We start from the raw sequence: 23440 nt of genomic DNA, 5'->3' as shown, positions 1-23440 counted from the left end.
TAAATAGATAAAGATTATTATAGTGCACAAGAATGTCCGAATGTTCGACGAATTTTTGAACAAAACCTTGATCATTGAATAACTTTAGACCTGACTCAAGGCTATTTAATTAACAACAGAAGACCAAATTTATGGTCATAGATTGAACAAGTACAAATGCGTATAACATTGGTGCATTAAATCTACAGATTGTGCAAGAATTCGTTTACCTCTGGATTCAGCGAGACAACGGCTCCAGTGAACTAGAAGTACGTAGGAGAAATGGAACGGTCAAGAATGGCATGTTATTAGTTTCGCTAGACGAAGATTAAACTCAAAGGTTTTGTTTGCATATCTTCTACCTTTCCTTTTTAGGGTTGAGACGTGTACCTTATGATCTGCAGGATACGTCTGACCAGCTGGTCTATTCACTAATTTGATCATTATTAACAACCTATTCAAATAAACTTCATATCAACAGTACTAACTAAATATCATTTACCTTATGTATGATATCTACGAAGGGTTGTTAGTATGCACCGCATGACATTTGTTACATAGAATCAGAATTTCGTATACATCAAGTAACATACGTCAAAGATAAGCTTGCAGAGCCACGGTCTACGATGCTCTTTGTAGCCGGAGATAGGGCAAGATGGCGTCACACCGTAATGATTGTGGAGATGGAGTGGAGGTTATCACGCTTAAGGAATATAACTGAAGGAACAGAATTATGAGTGATTATTGATTTCAGCAAGCGTTTCATTATAATATGTAAAACTTTTACATATTATTATAATGAAGAAACGCTCGCTTTAATAGATTATTAAAAGCTTACCTGGTTGATATAGTAAAGAGAGCTGGGTATGGTGATCTCGTGGTACTCCCGCCGCACCGCGTCGACAATATGCTCCACAGCCTCCTGCGGCGACAGGATCTTCATCAGCGATGGGAACTTTATCTTGGGGTTCTTGCACAGCCCTGTGTCCACGATGTATGGGCAGATGCAGGTCAACTTGATCTGGAAGATATTGTACTTGTAGAGGAGAGGAATCCTTTATAATGTGCTGAATAAGGTTACTTGGTTTGTTTTAGGAAAAGTACGCGACCAATCAAAAGCTCAACAGTTAAAATATTTTTAGTTTTAAACCGACTGCCATGTCATTGATAGGAGAAATTAAAAACCCGAAAAAGTAACGCATTAAAAAGACCGAAACCAAATTGATTAAGACAAATTAACATTTAAAATAAACTGTGAATGAAGTAATCTCACAGACTACTTTGAAGACCTAAAATCATCTAAAAGATAAACTCATGCAGGTCAGGCTCATTCGCAAGTTATAATATCGAAAGATGATGAATGGTATCCGCTTGCGGGTATTTGACTAGGAATTTCAGCTAACGATGTACATTATATACTTCGAATTCGACTTACTCCGCTAAAGTTTCGTGGATCTTCCCTCAACTCCTCGTGCACGGCCTCCATCATCCCTCTGACGGCGAACTTGGTGCCGCAGTACGGGACCAGGTTCCGCAGGCCAATGACCCCGGCCATAGACGACATGGCGACGATATGCCCGTGATTACGCTCCATCATCGCGGGGAGGAAAGCTTGAAGCATCTGAAAGTGCAATATTTTGGTGTAAATGAAATTATAAATACCTAGATCAATACATAGGTATAAATAAAACTGTTGGTCTGTGATTTCAAGATAACTGTGTTTTGCTCAAGTGATTACAACATGCCAAAACACAAACAAACAAGCTTTTTCAAAAATTTTATATGTCTTTCTGTCTGAGCGGATTTTGATGGGATTCTTTTCCTTCGGAGGAGGTTATTTAGCAACCTATAGGTTTTTTATCCCGGAAAAATTCATGGATCCCGTGGACTTTGTTAAAAAATGAAATCCATATTTACGAAGTCGCGGGCTTTCGCTAGTTAATACTATATTGTGAGGTCAAATAGTCACCGACGAGTTTATTTTATGCCAGGGATCTTAACAATGAGCCTCATAATAAAGCTCAGATTTACTAAGCGGGCGATGGAAATACCCATGCTTGGAATATTTATAAGTATTTTATAAGACCAAAATTATACATATGCGTAAGTTTTCAACTAATTGCTAAATTTAGACCAAATTTTTCACAACTGTCCCCTAGCTATGTAAGAAATACCTTTATCTAAATATTTATTAAGCTATAGTTCCAAACACTATTGCTCCGTTCTTGATGTAATATGGGACGATACATCGACTTTATTAGCAGAGAACTGGCGCATGACCGACGGTTGTGTACTTTACCAAGGCACAAAGGTAGTATTACAAAACTCTAACAGTGGAATTCATAGACGTAGCTGGGGCATCCCCAGGGGACCATCACCCGCTGAGTGTCGAATTCTCAAAAGCATAAAATTTAAGTTCGACACTTAGCGGGTGAACGATGTTCTGGGGGCACTCCCACAGCGTCTATGAACTCCACTGTAAGAACTTGTGCACAATAAGAGTTAGTCAAACGCAGTAAAGCTCATTAAATGAAATGTTATATTGCATAGGTAAATTATATACTAAATAATATTCTAGAACCTAACATGAAAGGTATTACAGATATTATTCTAGAAATTATAGCTGTTAATAGATAAAAACCGTCTGTCAGTCATAATGGTCAGTTAGAATATATAAATAACAAATACCTACACAGTTACATACATTAGCTAGCATAGCATTGAAATGAGATTGCTAATCAGTCGTACACGTTCGTCGTATCATGTAATGTAACCACAGGCTAGAGATACGAGTATAAATGATCAACCGGTCGATGCCTATAATTATATCGTATACGATATTGTTAACACAAAATTCCTACTAGCTCGTTATGGAAGATTATGGCATTTTTCTTAACCTTGAAATATTTGCTATTTCCTGCAATTAGACACGTATTTATAACTTCAAACGTTATTTCACTCATGTGAGACGTAACGGTATACTAGTGATACTGTGTACAACTTCTCTAGTGTGTTCTCTAGTACGCAGTAACTCTTGTGACAATAAATGTTGTGACATGATTTTTGTCTAGAATCTAGACAAAAATCATATTACAACATATTATGTCTAGAATCTAGACAAAAATCAAATCACAACATAGAAGAGTCGGAGCAAGGACTGACCGATTGAAGTATTTGCTTCACGAAATAGAGGCACAAATCGTTTTGTGTCACTATCTATCTATCAGAAAAGACAAAGTATCACTAGTATACCTATACGTCTCACATGAGTGAATAGAGTTTGAAGTTATAAATACGTGTCTAATTTCAGGAAATAGCAAATATTTCAAGGTATTTATGTTGTGATATGATTTTTGTCTAGATTCTAGACAAAAATCATGTCACAACATTTATTGTCACAAGAGTTACTGCGTACTAGAGAACACACTAGAGAAGTTCTAGACTCTAGACTCTAGAGAAGTTCTAGACTCTAGAACAACTTCTCTAGTGCGTAGTACGCAGTAACTTAGTAAGATTTGTCGAACCCCGTATCATTGATACGGCTTATACGGTGATAGCTACGGCCCTGCCGTAAATCATTCTATGGGAATGAAAGATTTTGATCACGTGACCTGTCGATAGCAAATGTCATTTCCATACATCTTTCTAGTTTTCGATCGCGTTATTTATTATTAGCGTTAGCGATCGTAGAAAGAGAATCGACGTGCCACTTGGCTAGGGGGGCTGGTTTGGAAACGTTCAACCAATAGCGATGCAACCAGGAATACCGCTACCTCTTTTATTGCGTTAGTAAGAAAGAGATGGGACTGGAACAGCTCCGCCGCCATTGGATGACAATTTGTCTATTTCTCTTCACTCTTAAAGAGTATTTTCATTTCATTTCATTATCTTCGCTTAGAGCCGTGATAGCCTGTGGATAGGACCTCTGCCTCCGATTCCGGAGGGTGTGAGTTTGAATCCGGTCCGGGGCATGCACCTCCAACTTTTCAGTTGTGTGCATTTTAAGAAATTAAATATCACGTGTCTCAAACGGCGAAGGAAAAACATCGTAAGGAAACCTGCATACCGGAGAATTTTCTTAATTCTCTGCGTGTATTGGGACAACCTCTCTCATTCTGAGAGGAGACTCGCGCTCAGTGAGTCGAATATAGGTTGATAATGATGATCTTTGCTTACCCAGAGATGTGCCAGGCAGTTGACTTCAAAGGCGACGCGTATCTCCTTCTCTCCTGTCTGCAGCAAGGGCTTGCAGGGCATCACCCCCGCGTTGTTCACCAGGATGCTCACCTCGCCCACTTCCTTGCGGATCTTGTCGGCCATCTCGTTGATGGCGTCGCGACTGGTCACATCACATCTGTGGACAACAATGATTTGTTTATATCATCATCATCGTCATAGTCATCATTAGTTCCATAATACAGGAACTTGTGACATTGACATTTCTTATAAACACAAAAAATTATTGCACAAAATCACTAACGCGACTGGCAGCGTGACGGTGTCTACGCTGCCTAACAAACAACTGAGCTCAAGTCATCAAATACCCTCTTATTTATAACAATACCTCCCCTCTACAATAAAATAGTGAGGAACTTGTAACACTCAGTAGGTAACTAACTGTAAATAAGCTTGGGATCGTAACTTACAAATAGCTATGCGCTTTCCCCTTGGCCTCCTTGATGATGTCGACAGTCTCCTGGTTGCCGCTCTGGTTGATGTCCACGCAGACGATGACGCTGCCGAGCTTGGCGAACCGTAGCGCCATCTCCCGCCCCATGCCGTGACCCGCGCCCGTGATCTGGAGACAGTAGTCAAACAATTCATTCAAATAAACACATTTTTAACCGACTTCTAGAAGGACAAGGAATTTCTCAAGTTGTTCAGTAGTTTTCATTAACAACCCATATCCGGCTCACGGTCGGTCAGAGATATGAGTAGAATGAACTTTACCTCTTCTACCTCAAATGAGCCCGCTTCCATCTTATTCTCGTCACTTAATATCAGGTGAGATCGCAGTCAAGGACTAACTTGTCATATAATAAAAAAAATACTTAAAAAGAACTAAGTTATTCTTAAAGGACAATGGGCGCCAAAGTATGAATACTATTCCCAAAGGAATAGATAGACTAAGCAATAAGAACTCTAGTTTTACGATAATAAGGGCCACATTATTGTAGGTAGGTCATCATTATAAGCCGATGGACGATCTACTGCTGGACATAGGCCTCTTGCTTGGACTTCCAAGCACAACGGTCTCGAGTCGCTAGCATCCAGTCTCCCAACCCGCTTGATATCATCGGTCGACCTAGTGGGGGGTCGACCAATATTGCACTTTCCGGTGCAGGGTCGCCATTCCAGCACCTTGGGACCTCATCGTCCATAGGCTCATCGTACTACCATTGCCTTTTCAGCTTCGCGACTCGCTGAGCTTCGACACTGACTCAGTGATTCGATTATGGATCTCCTCATTTCTGATTCGATCACACAGAGAAACAGAGCATAGCTCGCTCCATCACCCGCTGAGTGACTTTAGCCTTCTTATAAGGCCTTCGTCTTCAGGCACTGAGGAATTTTTGACGAAAAGATTTCGCGGAGTTTCCCGAATGTTGCCCAGCCGAGCTTGTGGGTAGGTACTGACATATTCCAGTTATTGTGTATGTTGTTGTTGATAGTGGTTGGGAATCGAACCCACGACCTCGGTTTCTGATGTCAGGACTCGGGATCGCAACTCATTGCGCTTGGTCATTAAATATAAGTTGCCATAATGATTCACTTCATAAAATTAATGCTGTTATTTTACGATATCTCGCATTAGCATTGGCTATTTTATTGACATGTAACTTTATCTTACACAGTAATAAAATACATAAAATTAAAAGGAAAATTTATCGTCATCATTAACAACCATAGAGAACTACAAAGATGCATCGCATTATAATTCACCAACATAATTGTTTGTCTCTTCAATATAATTGTTCTTTTTAGGGGGCGAGGCAAACTCATACATCGAAAATATTGTTCTTTGACGTTTATTCCCCATTCTCATCAATAAGCCGCTCTCATAAACTTGGTTTGAGAGAGCCGCCACCCACCCCGGCCAACTAATGGTTGAGGCTTGAAACTACACACTTGATTGTAGATCTAGATGCCCAAAACGCCTCCTTTACGATTCTGACGATGACAAGACGTCCGAGAATGCTTCCTAGGCAACACAAACACAAGCTACACAGAGTCTTCGCCGTCGAAGACGAGGTCCCCGATATCTGAGGTAACCTTTTTAACCCACGATCTCGGGGGCGCTTGGACTGACCCGAAACAACACCCTTCCAGAATTACCCTTTAAGCCGAGGTCCGAATCTCAGAGGAGGCGCCCTTAATGAAAAAAAAAGCAGTTAGACGTAAAGATAACTTGAAGAGGTAACGACCATAGGCCAACGCGACGAGAATCGAATCGAACCTGTACTGACGCGGGCCCGTAAAACGCGTATCTATTGAGCCTCAATTACATTAATTAATTATAGCTATAGATGGGTGAAGGTCGTTTCTAATTCGAATTTTCTACTGTAGATAAAAATATGATCTTACAAGAACAATTTCCCCCTTCACACTCTTCGGCTCGGGGGGCACGAAGAATTTGTAGATGCAGTGGAACCAGGTGGCGTACATCTTCACGATGAGCACCAGTACCTCCAGCGTCATCATGACCCCCTGGTAGATCTTCATGCCGATGCCTTGCTCGTCGGTCCTGGAACAAGTATAGTCAACATTTACTTTAAATTTATACAATCACCATTGTTTTTTATTTCGTGCCCTCTAGGCTTCGGGAAGGGAAAATTCTCAAAACACTTAGATTTTATAATAGCAGACACCTCACGATTTCTCCGAAGTAGATAATCGAATCGCGTTTCCGTCATAATACGAGTACGGTGATACATTGACAAACTCATAGCCTGGCTCAATGCGGATTAGCAGACTTCACACACGTAGAGAATTAAGGAAATTCTCAGATATACAGGTTCTTCACGATTTTTTTTCCATCACAGTCAGATGTGTGATGTTTTATTTCTTAAAATGCACTTAACTGAAAAGTTGGTGCATGCCCCGGACCGTATTCGAATCTACGCCCTCCGGATCACGGCTCTATACACTAATATATGAAAGGAAATATCAAGCACAACCAAACTACTTAGGATATATGACCTTGAAAAGGGTAATGCCCACTGGTCTTTAATTAAGCCAATTATTTAACCAGATCTTTATTTATACATCATATTATCATCTCCATGTACACCTGGGTTCCCGGAAAACTTCTCCGGGAGAGGCTCCGGGAACCCAGGTATGTTTCTTGAAGAAAAAAACTCATTATTATCTCCATGTACTTTTTTACAGAGGGTATACCTGGTTTCCCGGAGAACTTCTCCGGGAGAGGCTCCGGGAACCTAGGTATGTGTCTTGAAAAAAAAAACGTTGTAGCAAACTATTTTTGATAAAGTAGGTAATGATTTTATTATTAACGCATTTATCAAGATTTTTTTTTAGATATAAGTAAACTGCCGGGTGGTTAGGGTAGGCCAGGGCAGAAAATGGTCATTCCCTTTTTCATACGGGTTATTTTACATAGACTATGCATCGATTACATGAATGTAGGTAACTATCAAGCACACCCAAACGTGGCCTGTGACGTGACCTTTAGGTACTCTTTAGGTATTCTGGCCAAACTACCTGGGCAATGACCTTGAAATTTTGCATACGGGTTTCTTTATACCTACACGTATTAATAGAATATGTTGTCCGTCAATCAGAGGCCTGACACGTGTAGAAAATTGCCGTGAATTAACCAGTTTAGTGAGCGAGACCTGTTCTCAAATGATGGTGTTATTATTATATTTAATAGTTTTTGTCCTTACATTTGACCTTGATGAAACAAAGCTCAAATGTTGCATAATACGCCTAAAATACAGTAATAAAAGCGAATAGAAAAAAGCAGGGAAGCGCGAATTTACAGTCGAAATGTTTTTTTTTTTTAATTTTATTCTTTACAAGTAAGCCCTTGACTGCAATCTCACCTGATGGTAAGTGACGATGCAATCTAAGTTGGAAGCGGGCTAACTTGTTAAGAGGAGGATGAAAATCCACACCCCTTTTGGTTTCTACACGACATCCTACCGGAACGCGAAATCGCTTGGCGGTACGTCTTTGTCGGTAGGGTGGTAACTAGCCACCGAACTAACTAGGCCGAAGCCTGCCACCAGCCAGACCTGGACAAATTAAGAAAATCTCAGTCTGCCCAGCCGGGGATCGAACCCAGGACCTCCGTCTTGTATATCCACCGCGCATACCACTGCGCCACGGAGGCCGTCAAAAATTTTTGTCTATTTGTTCATCTAACTACTTTGTTGGTATTTTTAATTTTTTATTGTAAATCTAGTCCTACCTCTATTGGTGGAATAGGATAGAATAGTATACAATCTTACTAAATATTTTAAAATCGTTAGAAGTTTTCTTTCAAAATTCATTTATTTCAAGTAGGCTTAGTTTTTTAAGATATTTTTAAAAATTCAAGTTCATCAAAAAAAAAAATCATATTTGACTATTTTTAAAGTCTCACCGGTTCGGAAAGCAGGTTCTGCTGAGAAGAGTCGGCAATAATAATTAACGAATCGAGCATGGCTCACCTAATGGTAAGTGGGCAACAATTGTCTACAAACAATGCAACACTTCACAGGGCATATAAAGAACAACACAAAAATGAAATAAAGGCTTATATTAACATAAAATAAAATATGCGGAAAGCGCAGTGTTGGTCGACCCCCCACTCGGTGGACCGAAGACATCAAGCGGGTTGCAGGGAGCAAAACGGTCTCGAGCCGCAAGCCTGGATGCTGGCGGCTCGAGACCGTTTTGTTTGGAAGTCCATGCAAGAGGCCTATGTCCAGCAGTGGACGTCCATCGGCTGATGATGATTAACATAAAATTGATATTTTTGAAAACCCCCGAAGGTCATGAAATTATTAATTACACTCTCTCACAAATCATCAATATTCTATTTCAGTGCGCTTTCATTTTAGACCTCACTCGAGTATATTTGCAGACGGTTAATCTTCCCCAACTTCACCCCCCAGAACTTTTAAACGGCTCGACCGATTTCCACCAAACATATCTAAAAACACTCGCACATAAGTCACCTTTCATTCAAAATAAACTAAATTTAAAGTTCTTCATCCGTTCGGGACTATGGTGCCACAGACAGACAGACAGACACGTCAAACATATAACACTCCTCTTTTTGCTTCGAGGGTTAAAATTAATGATTGTCTGTTTGCGGTTTCCTGGTAACGCATTGGCGCCTCGAGCTATCAAGGTCGCGCGACTTTACACCTAATTTGAATAGAATGAAGCAAACGGTAGATATTTCGATATATATTTGTATACCCACACGTTTATCGAAATTGCGTGTTGTTTGTGATGATTAAAGAATCCCAAATATGATGGTACAAGTTAAAATAAAAATAAAATGTATGTATAAATAACTTATATGTCAGAAAACAATTGTTTTAATTAAAAAACCCGATATTTTTAGATGGACATATACTATCTCGATCATGTCAGCTTCTAAGCAAAACTAATCCTTTTAACATGAAAATGGAACCGACTTCATATCAGTTATTGATTTTTACACAAAATTACTAAACCGATTTTCATGAAAATTAAATAGTACTGTTATCTCCGTGTTACAACGACTTGCGGTACGGATGGCTTCAGTGTGTTCGTGGCGTTCGAGCCGTCCACATCTCTTGTTATGTAATTCTTTATGGGTTACTTGGGATAGGCGGGGAGAGTGACTTGAGTGGAAAAGGGGAGTGTTAGATATCTGTCAAAGGCGCCTTTAACCCAACACACAACGTTCACTAGTACGTGACTTCACTCAAGGTCATTCTCTGCCATTCTAGGGTCTTATTTTGGTTACAGTTTGATTTGTTAATTAATTTGTTCTGACAAGTGTTGTGAATCATAACCTTTGCTCGACATTAGTTTTCTTATATTTGTAATCACTTTGAGTCCTATACTAGTACCAATCTGCAAATACACTATTACACACAAAAAAGAATTTTCAAGATTGGTTAGTAAGTAAATGACGAAGTTACGAAGTAAAAAATATTTAAAAAAAAACATACCTACGTTTCGAATTGAGAACCTCTTTCTTTTGAAGTCGGTTAATAAGCATCGAACTGTTCAATCGCATGCGAAGAACCAGCAATAAACTCAACGGTTGATTTAAATAATACATTATCATAGAATACAATGGAATAAAATACTAATCAACAATTTCTTTTAATTAATGGCCTCCAAGCATCTTTATTAAGGAACGCATTGAATAATTGTAAAGTAATCTTGGCTTAATCGCCACAGGACTTACACCTCAAACATCTCATTACAAACATTTATTAATACCTACTCCTTTTCTAATTACCAATTAGCTAGTTAAACCTGTTAGATTGGAGATTAGCGAGCTAGCTAAGTTATATTGATTTTTTATAGCACATTCGCTACAATTTAACAAAATAATAAGCTAAAACCTGAAACGACACGCATATATGAAGTGAGAACTAAATTAAGACTAAACTTCGTAGTAGCTTCAAATAATCCTAATTATGATTAATATTATGATACCGAATGTTAGTTTGTTACGCTTTTACTCCTAAGCCACTAAACCAATTATAAATATTTTAACACTTTTGGAAAGCTACATTATCAGCGAGTAATATAGGCCATATTTTATCCTCCTATTACCGTAGAAACGGGAACTACGCGGGATAAACCGCGGGCGTCCGGTAGTAATTTTAAATCCAACCTAGGACCTTAAAATTATAAAATCACGTTTTCACAACTAAGCCAAAGAGTTCAACCTTTCAACTCGTAAAACTTGTTGAACAAAACGCTCGATTCCGCAAATTCTAGCGAAATCGTAAAATAATAATGGACATAAAAGTTTACGAGCACTTAAAAAATCTGTTAAGACATGATTAGTAAAGTTTTGTTTTTTCAAACATTGCGAAGTAAATAAACGTTCATAGTTTCATATTTTGTATTTATTGATGCACAGTGCTTGTAACCGGCATGGACGCCACGTAAAAAGAACCATCAGAGGTGTAAGTTGAATATATATCTATCTATATATATATATCTATACTTATAATAAAAGTGGTCAAATTCTATACAATAATCCGCATTTCGCAATTTGAGATTTTACTTACACCAAACAACAAACGTTAACGTGGCATAACAGACGACAGCGCCATCTAGAATCTATACTAATATTATAAAGAGGTAAAGTTTGTAAGTTTGTAAGTTTGTCACATTTTTTAAATGGGGTAATCTTCGAAACTACTGATCCGAATTTAAAAATTCTTTCACCAGTAGAATGCTACATTATCGGGGAGTGCTATAGGCTATATTTTATATTGGTATCATATATATTAGCCGAGTTATCACAGTTTTTGTCATACAGGTCGGACTGAAAATCCTCTTAAACAGACTTATTCGCATGCGCTGCCTTAACTATTGTGTAAAATTGAAATTAATGTATGGAGACTTTATGTATCTTTAAAAGTTCTACAAAAAAGTCCGCAACACCATATATCTATCTTCTATATATTAGCAGATATAGTACCTTTTGTGTTTTAAAAATTAATAATTTTATATACTTAGGTTTACGTCATTATTTATACAACTAAAATTTAATCCTTATCAAAATAAATTGTTTAATAATCACAAAGATATTATGGAGATAAGATTTGCCCTTTACAGTATGTTTATTACTTGAATAGTTTCGGAGATAATACAAAATTTCTAAAAGACGCAGAAATTCCGCTATATGACGCCCGGCGCTTTCATTTACGTAGTTCCCGTTCCCGTGTGAATATGGGGATCAAACATAGCCTATGACACTCGCAAATAACGTAGCTTTCTATTGGTAGAACAATTTTCCAAATCGGTCCAGTAGATACAGAGATTACCTCCTACAACCACACGAACTTTACCTCTTTATATTATTAGCATAGAAGTCTCTATTTCTCTTGGTCATACCACCACTCTCGAAGGACTGGACCGATTTTGCTAAGGGTAGGAGTAAGATAGAGAAGTTACAGGGTAGGGTAGGGTACGGGTAGGAAAGCGTAGGGGTAGTGTAGGGGTAGGGTAGGTTTAGGGCCGGGTTTAGGGTAGTGGTAGGGTAGGGGTAGAGGTAGGGTAGTGGTAGGGTAGAGGTACGGGTAGGATAGGGAAGTGGTAGGATGAGGGTAGGATAGGCGTAAGATAGGGGTACGGGTGTGATAGGGGTAGGAAATGGATAGGGTACGGGGAGGGTAGGGGTAGGATGGAGGTAGGGGTAGGATGGGGTAGTGTGTAGGTAAGGTAGGGGTAGGTTTGGGGTAGGGTAGGGTTGGGGTAGTGGTAGGGTAGGGGTTGGGTAGGGTAGGGGTTGGGTAGGGTAGGGGTAGTAGTAAAGTTGACATTGAAAGGACAATGGTCTATTTCCAAACAAATTTTTGCTGACTTTTTTTTCAAGCGTCTATGAATGAAAAAAATATAAAATGATAGATAATTATTTTCTTAATAATTTATTCTTATGGTTTAATATTATGTGAAGTCTGGAATTCGAGATATTTATGTTTGAAGTTTTAGAGGTTATGTTTTGTTAACAACGAATAGAGACCTACTTTTTAAATTGAAGTCTTAAGTATTCCATGATTATGAAGCCGGGTATTTGGGTTCGATCGAAGGACATAAAAAGTAGGTTTGATCCCCATTTTTCTCTTAGACATGGATAATATACATACTTTATAAAAATGAACCTTCCTAATTAAATCTAAAAACCAACGTGGAATTTAATACAATAGTGTTTTAAGTCAGTAGTTTAACGGGAGAATCGGTGTCCATAAACATAAGCGGTCGTTAAAAAAGAATGTAGGTACAGAAAATCATTTGATAAGTATCGGAAAAATGCAACAAGATTTACAAGACGCTTAAGTACGCAAACAACGTAATTACGACGCGATGTGACAACTGACTGACAGTTCACAGTTGAATTGTTAGTGCATGACTTGTCATAGGAACACGTAAAAGTATCGATACTTTATAGTATCGATTAATGATTGTCGATCTCCTTTCGATACTGTTATTTTTGTAATCAATAAGTAATCTTCAGGAAATTACTTACTATTTTTACTTACGTTTTACCTTTATTTAAAATCATGTCGAACATACTTAAACAATAAAAACGTTTGTAAAAACTTGTTCCTTTCCTTTGATTATTAAAATATATCATATGGCTTACTGTTGGTAATAATTGTTATTAACATATTTGACTATTATATTTTGTTTATTTTATTACTTAAATGTAAAATGCCGCCAAGTAAGAGTGAACTTTAGCAGTATTTTGTCATGATTAGAAATAAGTAATTTAAATTAAATAGGTGTACCTATTGCATTTAAATTAATTACTATTACTTGTTTGAAAATCAAAATATTTTATATATATTTCAAAATAATTATATTAATTCGTCATAAATATTAGTTTATATATTTGTTACTGAAATTAAACTGATGTCATTGAATACGTGTAGTTCAATGACGATATTTTATTCGATTCGATACTGGCTTTTCGGTATCGTGCGCGTCCCTAGTTGTCCGATATATGCAATATTCGTATAAATAGTATGGTTGCCATACTCAATTATTTAAATGTAATTGATGTGAATATATTTTAGTTTTTGGACTTAATTGGACCTTTTTCTCCGTTTCAAAAAATTAAATAAATTATTTTCTACAAACTGTAATAGTTTACATTAGTAGACGCTTATGAATTCTATCAACAAACACCAGACCATTGTCCTTTACGCGGACGAAGTCGCGGGCGTCCGCTAGTATACTTATAATAAGAATTCTGTACATTTTGCACATTCTGTGCATTTAAGATATTTTGAAATTTTTTGTTGGGGGGCTAAAAATATAATAATCGATACTGAATCTAAAAATATTTTTGTCTGTCTGTCCGTGTTTTTTTTTGTTATTTGGGCATCACACTGAAACTACTGAATGAATTCAAATGAAACTCAAATGAAACTTGGCACGGTTTAAGACCATAATACAGAGAAGGTTATAGGATACTTTTTAATGCGAAAATAAAATGAGAAGGGGGTGAAATAGGTGTTCAAAGTTTGTGTGTGTCATAAAAAAAATACGAAATATAACTTAATTCAAAAATTTTTAAAATTCAACTCCTAAAGTGATGAAATAGGGTTTGGAAGTAAGTATACATTGATTTCCACGCGGTCGAAGTCGCGGGCGTCCTCTAGTATTGAAAAATAGCGTAAGTACATTTTTTCCAAGAAATAATTTGACGTATCCTGTTGATTATGACTGTCCAAGCCATCCCTGCAACTTTCCAAATGAAAAAATCGTGCAGGTTCCCTCTTCGACAATTTGTAGCTACGAACAGTCTTTACGATTCGGAAGGCAAGTTCTGCTGAGAAGAAACGCTCTGACGGAAAGTCCTCATCCAATAGAAGATATGCTTATCAAACGGCGAAGGAAAAACATCTGAGGAAACCTGCATACCAGAGAATTTTCTTAATTCTTTGCGTGTGTGAAGTCTGCCAATCTGCATTGGTTAGCGTGGTGGACTATTAGCCTAACCCCTCTCATTCTGAGAGGAGAATCGAGCTCAGCAGTGAGCAGAATATGGGTTGATAATGACGATATAGCCTGTGTTACTCGCTGATACTGTAGCTTTCACACAGTGCTAGAATATTTATAAGTGGCTTAGGAGTAAAAGGGTTAAAATATTTATAATTGGTTAGGTGGCTTAGGAGTAAAAGCATAACAAACAAACTAACATTTGGTATCATAATATTATTAATCATAATTAGGATACCTGAGAATTATCTTAATTCTCTACGTGTGTGAAGTCTGCCAATCTGCATTGGTTAGCGAGGTGGACTTTTAGCCTAACCTCTCTCATTCTAACAGAGTCGTGCTTAACAGTAAGATGATGTTGAAAAACTTTGTAACGTCGGTCCAAAGATCATACTCGATAATTATGTTGATAATGATAATAATGATGATTTTAAAATCGTCGTAAATGGATGCGAATCGAGTGAGCAAAGTTGCCCACACAACTGGTGGGGTGGTTGCCCCACGTATTGACTATTGCCGTATTGCGTTCACCTTAACACTGACCTCCTTACACCGGCCACCGGACGGTGCAATGTCTAACTTGTGCAATTATCTAACACACACATATTACTGTTTTTTTGTATATTTCCACAAGGAAAACTTGTTAGGAAAACTAGGCTAATTAATAAATTATTCCATTCTTATAAGTGTTTTGTTGATCATACAGCAATATGTACGTACTTAGGTTACCGCTTGGCTGCAATTTCAAGCATTTAAATAGCATGAAGAATCTTATACTACTAGCTGACGCCGCGCGGTTTTACCCGCGTGGCTCCCTTTCCCGGAATATGGGGATAATATATAGCCTATAGCCTTTCTCAATAAATGGGCTATCTAACACAGAAAGAATTTTTTAAATCGGACCAGTAGTTCCTGAGATTAGCGCGTTCAATCAAACAAACAAATTAACAAACAAACTCTTCAGCTTTATTTTATTAGTATAGATTTAATAGTAGCGGACGCCCGCGACTTCTACTGCGAATAATTGTGTAAGCTTTCATCAACCCCTTTCAACCCCGTAGGGGTTGAATTATAAAAATTCTTGAATCACATAACATTTTGTATTTCTTCATGATTTATGCACAATTTTTTATAGCTGTAAGTTGTAACTCTTAAGATGAAGGAATTTCCATACAAAATGTCAACCCCTATTTCAACCCTTTTCTTCTTATTTTAGCGACAAAAAATAACCTATGTATGTTGTGCTCCTAGATTCCATTTATCAGAATACCAAAATTTATCTTGATCGGTTAAGCCAGACAGAGATTTTAACTGAAAATTTCTTAGAGGAAAGTTTAAAATTTATAGTAGTTAGTTAGTTTTTGACGGCCTCCGTGGCGCAGTGGTATGCGCGGTGGATTTACAAGACGGAGGTCCTGGGTTCGATCCCCGGCTGGGCAGATTGAGATATTCTTAATTTGTCCAGGTCTGGCTGGTAGGAGGCTTCGGCCGTGGCTAGTTACCACCCGACCGGCAAAGACGTACCGCCAATCGATTTAGCGTTCCGGTACGATGCCGTGTAGAAACCGGAAGGAGTGTGGATTTTCATCCTCCTCCTAACAAGTTAGCCCGCTTCCATCTTAGACTGCATCATCACTTACCATCAGGTGAGATTGTAGTCAAGGGCTAACTTGTAAAGAATAAAAAAAAAAAGTTAGTAAGTAGTGTATTGTTATTGGTTATAATAAAATCCTTTTATTTCTAAAATCCTTTACTATTTTATTAATATCACACTAAATGGTTAATAATACTTTTTAACGCTGTGCACAGCGCAACCGTCGGGCAAGAGAGAGCGATAGTTCCCTTTGTCCATGATGACAAGATGACAATGACAGTTGACAATGTCAGCTGTCATTGTGTTCCGATTCAAGTAGTACCTACTAATCTCATAGCCCGCTCCAGGAACCTCGTGATTCAGAGCCACATAAATTACAATAAAAAAGGAGAACACATGCGGCCAATTTTCAAAGAAATCTATAATTTCTTGTTTACAGGTGGGCAATAATTCGTGTATCCCTTTGATATAAAATTCATTACATTATCAGTGTCAAACTGACAGGCCGCAGTTTTAATAAGGAGTTGATACTAACTCCTCTATGACATTCTTCCCCCAAAAGTCCCTCGTCCTTTAAGTGTTAAATGTTTGTTAATGTTTGTGTTTAGTCCATATTGTAGATTTTTATGTAAATATGTAGAATGTAATAAGATTAAATTGTAATATATGTTTATACTATGTAAATTATTTTAAATATTTTGTTAATATTAATATATGTTATTTGTGTTGTTATAGGTTAGGAACTAACAAAAATATTATGTACTTAATAGTAACTATCTAGTAGATTCTCAAAATTGAACTTGTCAGCTCTCACTGAACAATCTCCTTCGTGCCTTCTCCATCTATTCGACACTGGCGAGATAAACCGTGCCGAGTTGGCACAAATGAAAGCCATTAAGAAGAATTGAATTGAATTGAATTGATACTAACTCGACACATTTAATCAAAATAAGACAATAAATAATGTTTTATTATTATTTAGGAAAACTGTCAGTTCGATATATGGACATTTGACATATTATTTTACAATGGTATCTCATTCAATTGATTGACTTTGACATTGACTGCCCGCGTTAACAAAGACAACTGTCAATCAGTGAAAAACGCATCAAAGAGGATACATAAATCTCTACGATCGGTGTCAAAATAATGAAATCAGCTTATTTTCCAAGTTGGCGTATATTATTTCGGGTAAGATTCTAATGGAGTAATCTAGTAAATTAAACAAGATATTTAGTACATTTTTCATGTTTGTATCGTTCTGAAAAGTGGGCCCTACCACTACATACAAACTACAAAGCCAAAAACAGATTTAAAAAAAAATAAACGTGTGCGTCTCTGGATAAAAGTGATAACTCAAACCTGCTGCCGTAGGCGTGAAAGGGAAGTCACACAGTGTGGCACCGTAACGCGTTACGTTTACCACTACACACACTACAAGTTACAAGACAACCTCAACTGGAGAGGTCGTGGAAAATGCCTAGGCTTAATTAGAAACTCATAAAGCCCTGTGCGAGTACAAGATTGCAGTACTTCCTGGCCCGTTCGTGAGGCCGATTACATAATTGCGCAGATTTAGGACGCGGCGTTATGTAACACGTAACTGAGATACTGGTTTATTTCTAGACTCCGTGTATGTATCTATATCTATCTATATCTATGTTGGGTACACCGGCTGCCACTGTGTATCTAAACATATATTACTAAGAGGTAAGATTTGATTTTTGTTTGCTTGTTTGTATCGTTTCAACTAAACAACTGCTTTTAAAAACTCTTTGACCATTAAAAAGGTACCTATATACATCTGTTCTTTTTAATCTTTTCAAGTTAGCTCTTGACTACAATCTCACCTTACGGTATGTAAGTGATTATGAAAATCTACACACCTTTCGGTTTCTATAAGACATTGTACGGGAACACTAAGTCGCTTGGCGGTACGTCTTTGTCGGTAGGGTGCTAAATAGCCACAGACGAAGCCCTTCACCAGCTAGACCTGGACCATTACGAAACCTCAATCGGCCTAGCTGGGGCACGAACCCTGGACCTCCAACTTGTAAATTTACCGCGCAAACCACTGCGCCATTAAGGACGTCTCCTAGTTGGAGAATTAGGCTTGATTGATTTTCTTCTTAAAGGGCCATTTCTAACGAAGGGAAAATTATTTTGAGAATTCGGGATACAGAAGTCCTGAATTGTATCCGAGTGCCTTAATTAAACCAGTGACGAAGATTTTTCAGCCAGGATGCTTTTTTCCCACGCTCCTTGTACCCTGTATGAGTAATAGTTATTATTATCACCCGCGTAGATTCCATGTCTGTGGGAATGTTGGAATAAAAAGCCCATGTGCAATATTAGACTTTAATCTATCTCCGTCCTATCCAAATCCACTCAGCTGTTAATCTAACAAATATTCCCTAACAAATAGTCTAAAAGACTAATATTCCCCGTGCCTAGAATTAGTCCTAAAGACTGTTAGGAGTAATAATAGTACAACAGGCAGGGATTCTGTGAGTTATGTTATCTTAGAATTTAAACTATCGTGAGTGTTATTCATATTAATTGATTATGAAACACGGCTAAAACTCACGTGATATTACGTCGGAGTATGCCCGACTAGTTTCGAACCCATACGGGGCCCTTAGTCATGAGTTGAGTTATGTTATCGGTGGCTTGACCTAACTTATTGGCTGTAATGAAAACGGGTTTCATATGATACCTATAAATAATCATATACTTCTAGGTAATCTTTTTAACATAAAAAAGGAACAGACTTCAAAGACGTATTTCAGTCATTTTGATTTTAATTCAAAATTACCGATTTTCATGAAAATGAAATGGGACCAATCTAGAATTAAGAGATAAGAAACATCGCTAACCTTCTTCTTTTTTTGAAGTCGGTTGAAAAAAAGCGGTTGCTGTTTCAAAAACATTTTGTTTTTATTTTTGAGTTTTCGCAAAGTTGGCAGTAATAAATGCCCATGCTATATATTTATCACTCACTTTAAGCCATAACCCTGTTGTAAGTAGTGGTTAATTTAGGGTAATAATGATAATTATGATGATGAATTAATGTTTACATAGTCAATGCACCCATCACGCTGACGACGTTACCTCGATAGTAAGCAAAGCTTTATTATCCTTTGTTAGACCAATTAACAAGCACTGTATCATGAGTCACTGCAAGCGTGGTCCGATCTACGAGATAAGAGAAATATATTTGTATGAAGATATAAAAATTTGGCACTGAACGTAAGGTTAAAAAAAAATAGGTCACCATTGGTCCATTTAAGAAAGTTTCCTTCGTCCGAAAACTAGAACTAAGAGTAATTTGCATTTAATGTTTTATAGAGCTAAAATAATACTCGTAATTGAATGAAACAATTATCATGATAATCAATGTATTCGGTTAATTGCGCCTTTTTCAAGTTACCTGAAGGTAATTGATGCTATGTACACGCGAACAGTCCCTGAATGGAGAAATTCACCGAGATTATGCCATGGTCAAATTGTTTTTTGATGGCTGATCATGATACGATTCTGCCAGGACGGTATAGAGAGAAGACGTATTAAAAGAAAGGTATTAAGGGAAATGGCTTTCATACTCAACTTACAACCAACTTAAGTATAGATGGACAGGGCATATAACAACAGAGAAGAAGGAGAAATGGAACTGATGAACAAAATGGTATCCGCGAGACGGCAAAAGAAACAGAGGTAGATAGACTAAAAGGTGAAAAAGTGTAGTAGCAAAAAATAGCCTGGAGGCAATTTAGAAATTTTTAGGTAGCTTTAGATATTAATAGGTATTTAAAGAGCAAAAAAGGACCCACTATTTCCTAGCCAAGTCGTCAGTTATGTATTAGTGAAGTATAGGAGAAGTACCAACTTGTCTCAAATAAGTGCAAGACCCAAAATATCGACAAGCTATCGGACCATATTTTGATTCTTACTCGACGTCATAGACTACTGTTGTAACCACGAATGTAGTTAAAACTGTTCTGTTACCCACACCTAGGTTTTTCACTTAGAAGTTGAAGGTTTAAAATACGGCTATTTAAAACAAAAAAAAACTCACTCAAAAAACAAAATGTTCTTCCTTTTCCCGGACTGTATAGACACGTTGAACCACATCACTGCGCCAACTGATCAACCGATCAACCGATCAACCGTCGAGCGGCAGTTCGTCAACGGCAATCAACCGCGATCAACCCACTGTTTGAAATTTACAACAGTTACGTTGTAGAGTCAAAGAAGCGTGCGGCCGCCGCGCCAGACTTTCACTAATGCAGTTGCGGTGGTGGTTGCGTAATTGCAGGAAGCGTGTCGAAAACGCACTGACGTCCTGCGTGTATCCTCCCCCGATTCCGCTTGTTAGCGTTTGTAGTTCCACTGGTACAAAACAATGCAGTTGCACGAGCACCAGCAACTGCTTTAGAAAGAAACCTCTGACGCAAAAAGAAGGGTGCTATATGTTTGACGTGTCTGTCTATCAGTCTGTCTGTGGTACCATAGCTCCCGATTGATGAAGTGATTTCAATTTATTTTTTATATGAAAGGAGACTTATGGGCGAGTGTTCTTAGATATGTTTGATGAAAATCGGTTGAGCCGTTTAAAAGTTCTGAGGGTTGAAAGTGGGGAAGAATAACCGAATGTCTGCTAATATTCTCGAGTGGGGTCTCAAATCAAAACGCACTGAAAAAGAACATTGATGACTTGATCGAGAGTGTAATTTATAATGCCATGATCTTCGGAGGTTTTTAAAATTTTCAATTTTATGTGATTTATTTAGCTACACCCTTTATTCAGTCTTTACACCCGTTAATTTGTGTATTTTTGCGTGCGTGAATTTGACAGAATATGTAAGATTAGATTCGAGCTAATCAGGATCAGGATTTTATATTTTTTTCGTTCAGCAGATCTGTTTTACAGCACTCTTGAGTGCTGTAACACAGATCTGCTGAACCAGCACACAGATCTGTTTTACAGCACTCTTGAGTGCTGTAAAACAGATCTGCTTGAAAAACGGATTAATTATAATTTTGACTTGATTTCCAGGGCTAAGAGACTGGCGTCAGAGGTTCGGATTGCACACTTTATATTTGGACAGTTGTGGATCTGGAGTCTAGTCTTAAGGAACCTTCTACCTCTCAAAGACATCATGGTCAAACTCTACAATTGCTTGTCATAGTTATCCGGCTGCTGAAGTTTATGTTTTTCTGACGGGTTTTAACATAAAGACGAAGACGGTTAAGGATCCTTAAAACCTGCTACCTCCCAAAGCCACCACGGTCCAAAACTCCAAACTCCATAATTGGCTACCGTAATTACTTATGGTAGAAGCAAGAGCTGACAAACTTGTAGCTTTTATAAAATAACGAAGGTCTGGTACACGAGCTCTCCGTCTATTATGATTTATATCTATCGACACAGATGAAGCGTGGTTTCCCAATCCATGTGTTGCACTGTCAGGAGTTGGTATGTATAATGGATATATTGTACAATGTACATACACAGCCGATACTCGCACCGTGTGGCGTAACCGGGTATCGTAACAGGTCATTAGAGTTTGTATGATGAACGAGTAAACCGGTGTGTTTAGTTTAATAAGCGAGTATATGTTTAACCTGTACCTTTGACTAGCCAGCCTAGTAGTAGTTCTAACGATAATTATGTTATTGATAGTTACACACGTTACTTTGCGGAAGTTTATTATGAACTACCGGACGCCCGCGACTTGCGCCGCGTGCAATTCAGTTTTTCACAAATCCCGCGGGAACCATCGATTTTTTCGGGATGAAAAGTAGCATAAGTATTAACCCATTTACAGCCAAATGAAAATGGTCAATTTTATGAAAGAAATTTCTTTATTTACTTAATGTTTGGAATACAAAAAAAACAAAAATAAGAAAAAAAAATTGAAAGGACATTTTTCAGGAATTACAAAGGTGTACCCAAACTGGCACAGTGGCCACTTATGGATGTAATTTGGCAAAACAAGTTTTATGCAGAGGCTTTTAAGCCCTTAATTGCCCAGTGACTTATACTATGGCATATAACAACACATTTTTTTCAGAAGCTTTTCAGAAACATGTTTTCAACATCATCTTGTTGTAATCACTCGGTGTTATGAAGGTTGTTTAGTTAAAATCTGGTCCATGACATCATCTTCTCATATACATCCAAGCGCCACGCGTAAGATTTGGCTATATCAATGATGTAGCTGTGCAAAACCCACCACCATTTTGGCCATGAATCCTAATCCTGTACTGTATTGACTGGAACATTTAATCCCCTCTCCTTATCGTGGATAGGATTAGAACAAATGAAGTGTTATCGCCGTGTTGCAACGACTTGCGGTACGTACAGCTTCAGTGTGCTCGTGGCGTTCGAGTCGTCCACATCTCTTGCTGTGTAATTCTTTATGGGTTACTTGGGATAGGCGGGGGGAGTGACTTGAGTGGAAAAGGGGAGTGTTTGTTAACAGTCAAAGGATCCTTTAACCCTACACACAACGTTCACAAGTGCGTGACTTCACTCACTTTTTGGTTGCTTTTTTGTTAATTAAGTTGTCCTGACAAATGTTGTGATTCATAACCTTAGTTCGACATTAGTTTTCTTATATTTGTAAAGAAGTATTTTCATTTTTCCAAACCTATCAACGAAATGGAGTTTTCTTTCTGAACACCACCTCTTCAAACTAGTTACTCGAATTCTGCGTAACTTTCAAAATTGTTCGGAGTACACTTACGTCACTTACCAGGGGCAACTAACAGCAATAGACAACGCTCCTGCGCGGGATGGCGAGCAATCTAAACCCGCGCTGGACTGGTCTGAGATCCAAGACTAACCTTCTTGCCCGGGTTGCTGGGCAATTTTGGGCCCCTGTCACATACTTCCAGCTCCATTTGCGGTTGAGACCTTGTGGCAGACTTCGCAAACGTAAAGATTTAAGAAAATTCTCAGGTATGCAGGTTTCCTCACGATGTTTTTCCTTTACCGTTTGAGACACGTGTTTTAATTTCTTAAAATGCACATAAATGAAAAGTTGGTGCATGCCCCGGACCGGATTCGAACTTACGCCCTCCAAATCGAAAGCCGAGCTTAAATCCACCGGAGCTAATATCTCATTAGTGGGACTAGAACGATATCATAAGTAGCTCGTTTATTGT

At 38.0% G+C, this 23440-nt stretch overlaps 1 protein-coding gene across 2 annotated transcripts in view; it reads right to left on the bottom strand.

Moving 5' to 3' along the window:
• The window catches only part of LOC112055852 (estradiol 17-beta-dehydrogenase 11), a 38382-nt gene that overhangs the window by 2424 nt on the left and 12518 nt on the right, over window positions 1-23440 (bottom strand). The window contains exons 1-6 of one of the 2 annotated variants that reach the window (XM_024096128.2): window positions 20346-20552; window positions 6565-6724; window positions 4626-4777; window positions 4156-4333; window positions 1415-1600; window positions 818-1000 (exon numbers count right to left, since the gene is read on the bottom strand). In XM_024096128.2, coding sequence (XP_023951896.1) covers window positions 818-1000; window positions 1415-1600; window positions 4156-4333; window positions 4626-4777; window positions 6565-6724; window positions 20346-20401 — 915 coding nt within the window. In that variant the 5' untranslated portion in view covers window positions 20402-20552. Of the gene's footprint in view, window positions 1-817; window positions 1001-1414; window positions 1601-4155; window positions 4334-4625; window positions 4778-6564; window positions 6725-20345; window positions 20553-23440 lie in introns of those variants that run through there. The other variant, XM_052882267.1, reaches the window with a different exon arrangement.

Source organism: Bicyclus anynana, chromosome 1, assembly GCF_947172395.1.
Source record: "Bicyclus anynana chromosome 1, ilBicAnyn1.1, whole genome shotgun sequence".
Taxonomy (NCBI): Eukaryota; Metazoa; Arthropoda; class Insecta; order Lepidoptera; family Nymphalidae; genus Bicyclus; species Bicyclus anynana.
Note: the sequence above shows the minus strand (reverse complement) of the source record. Positions and strands in the feature narration are given on the sequence as shown.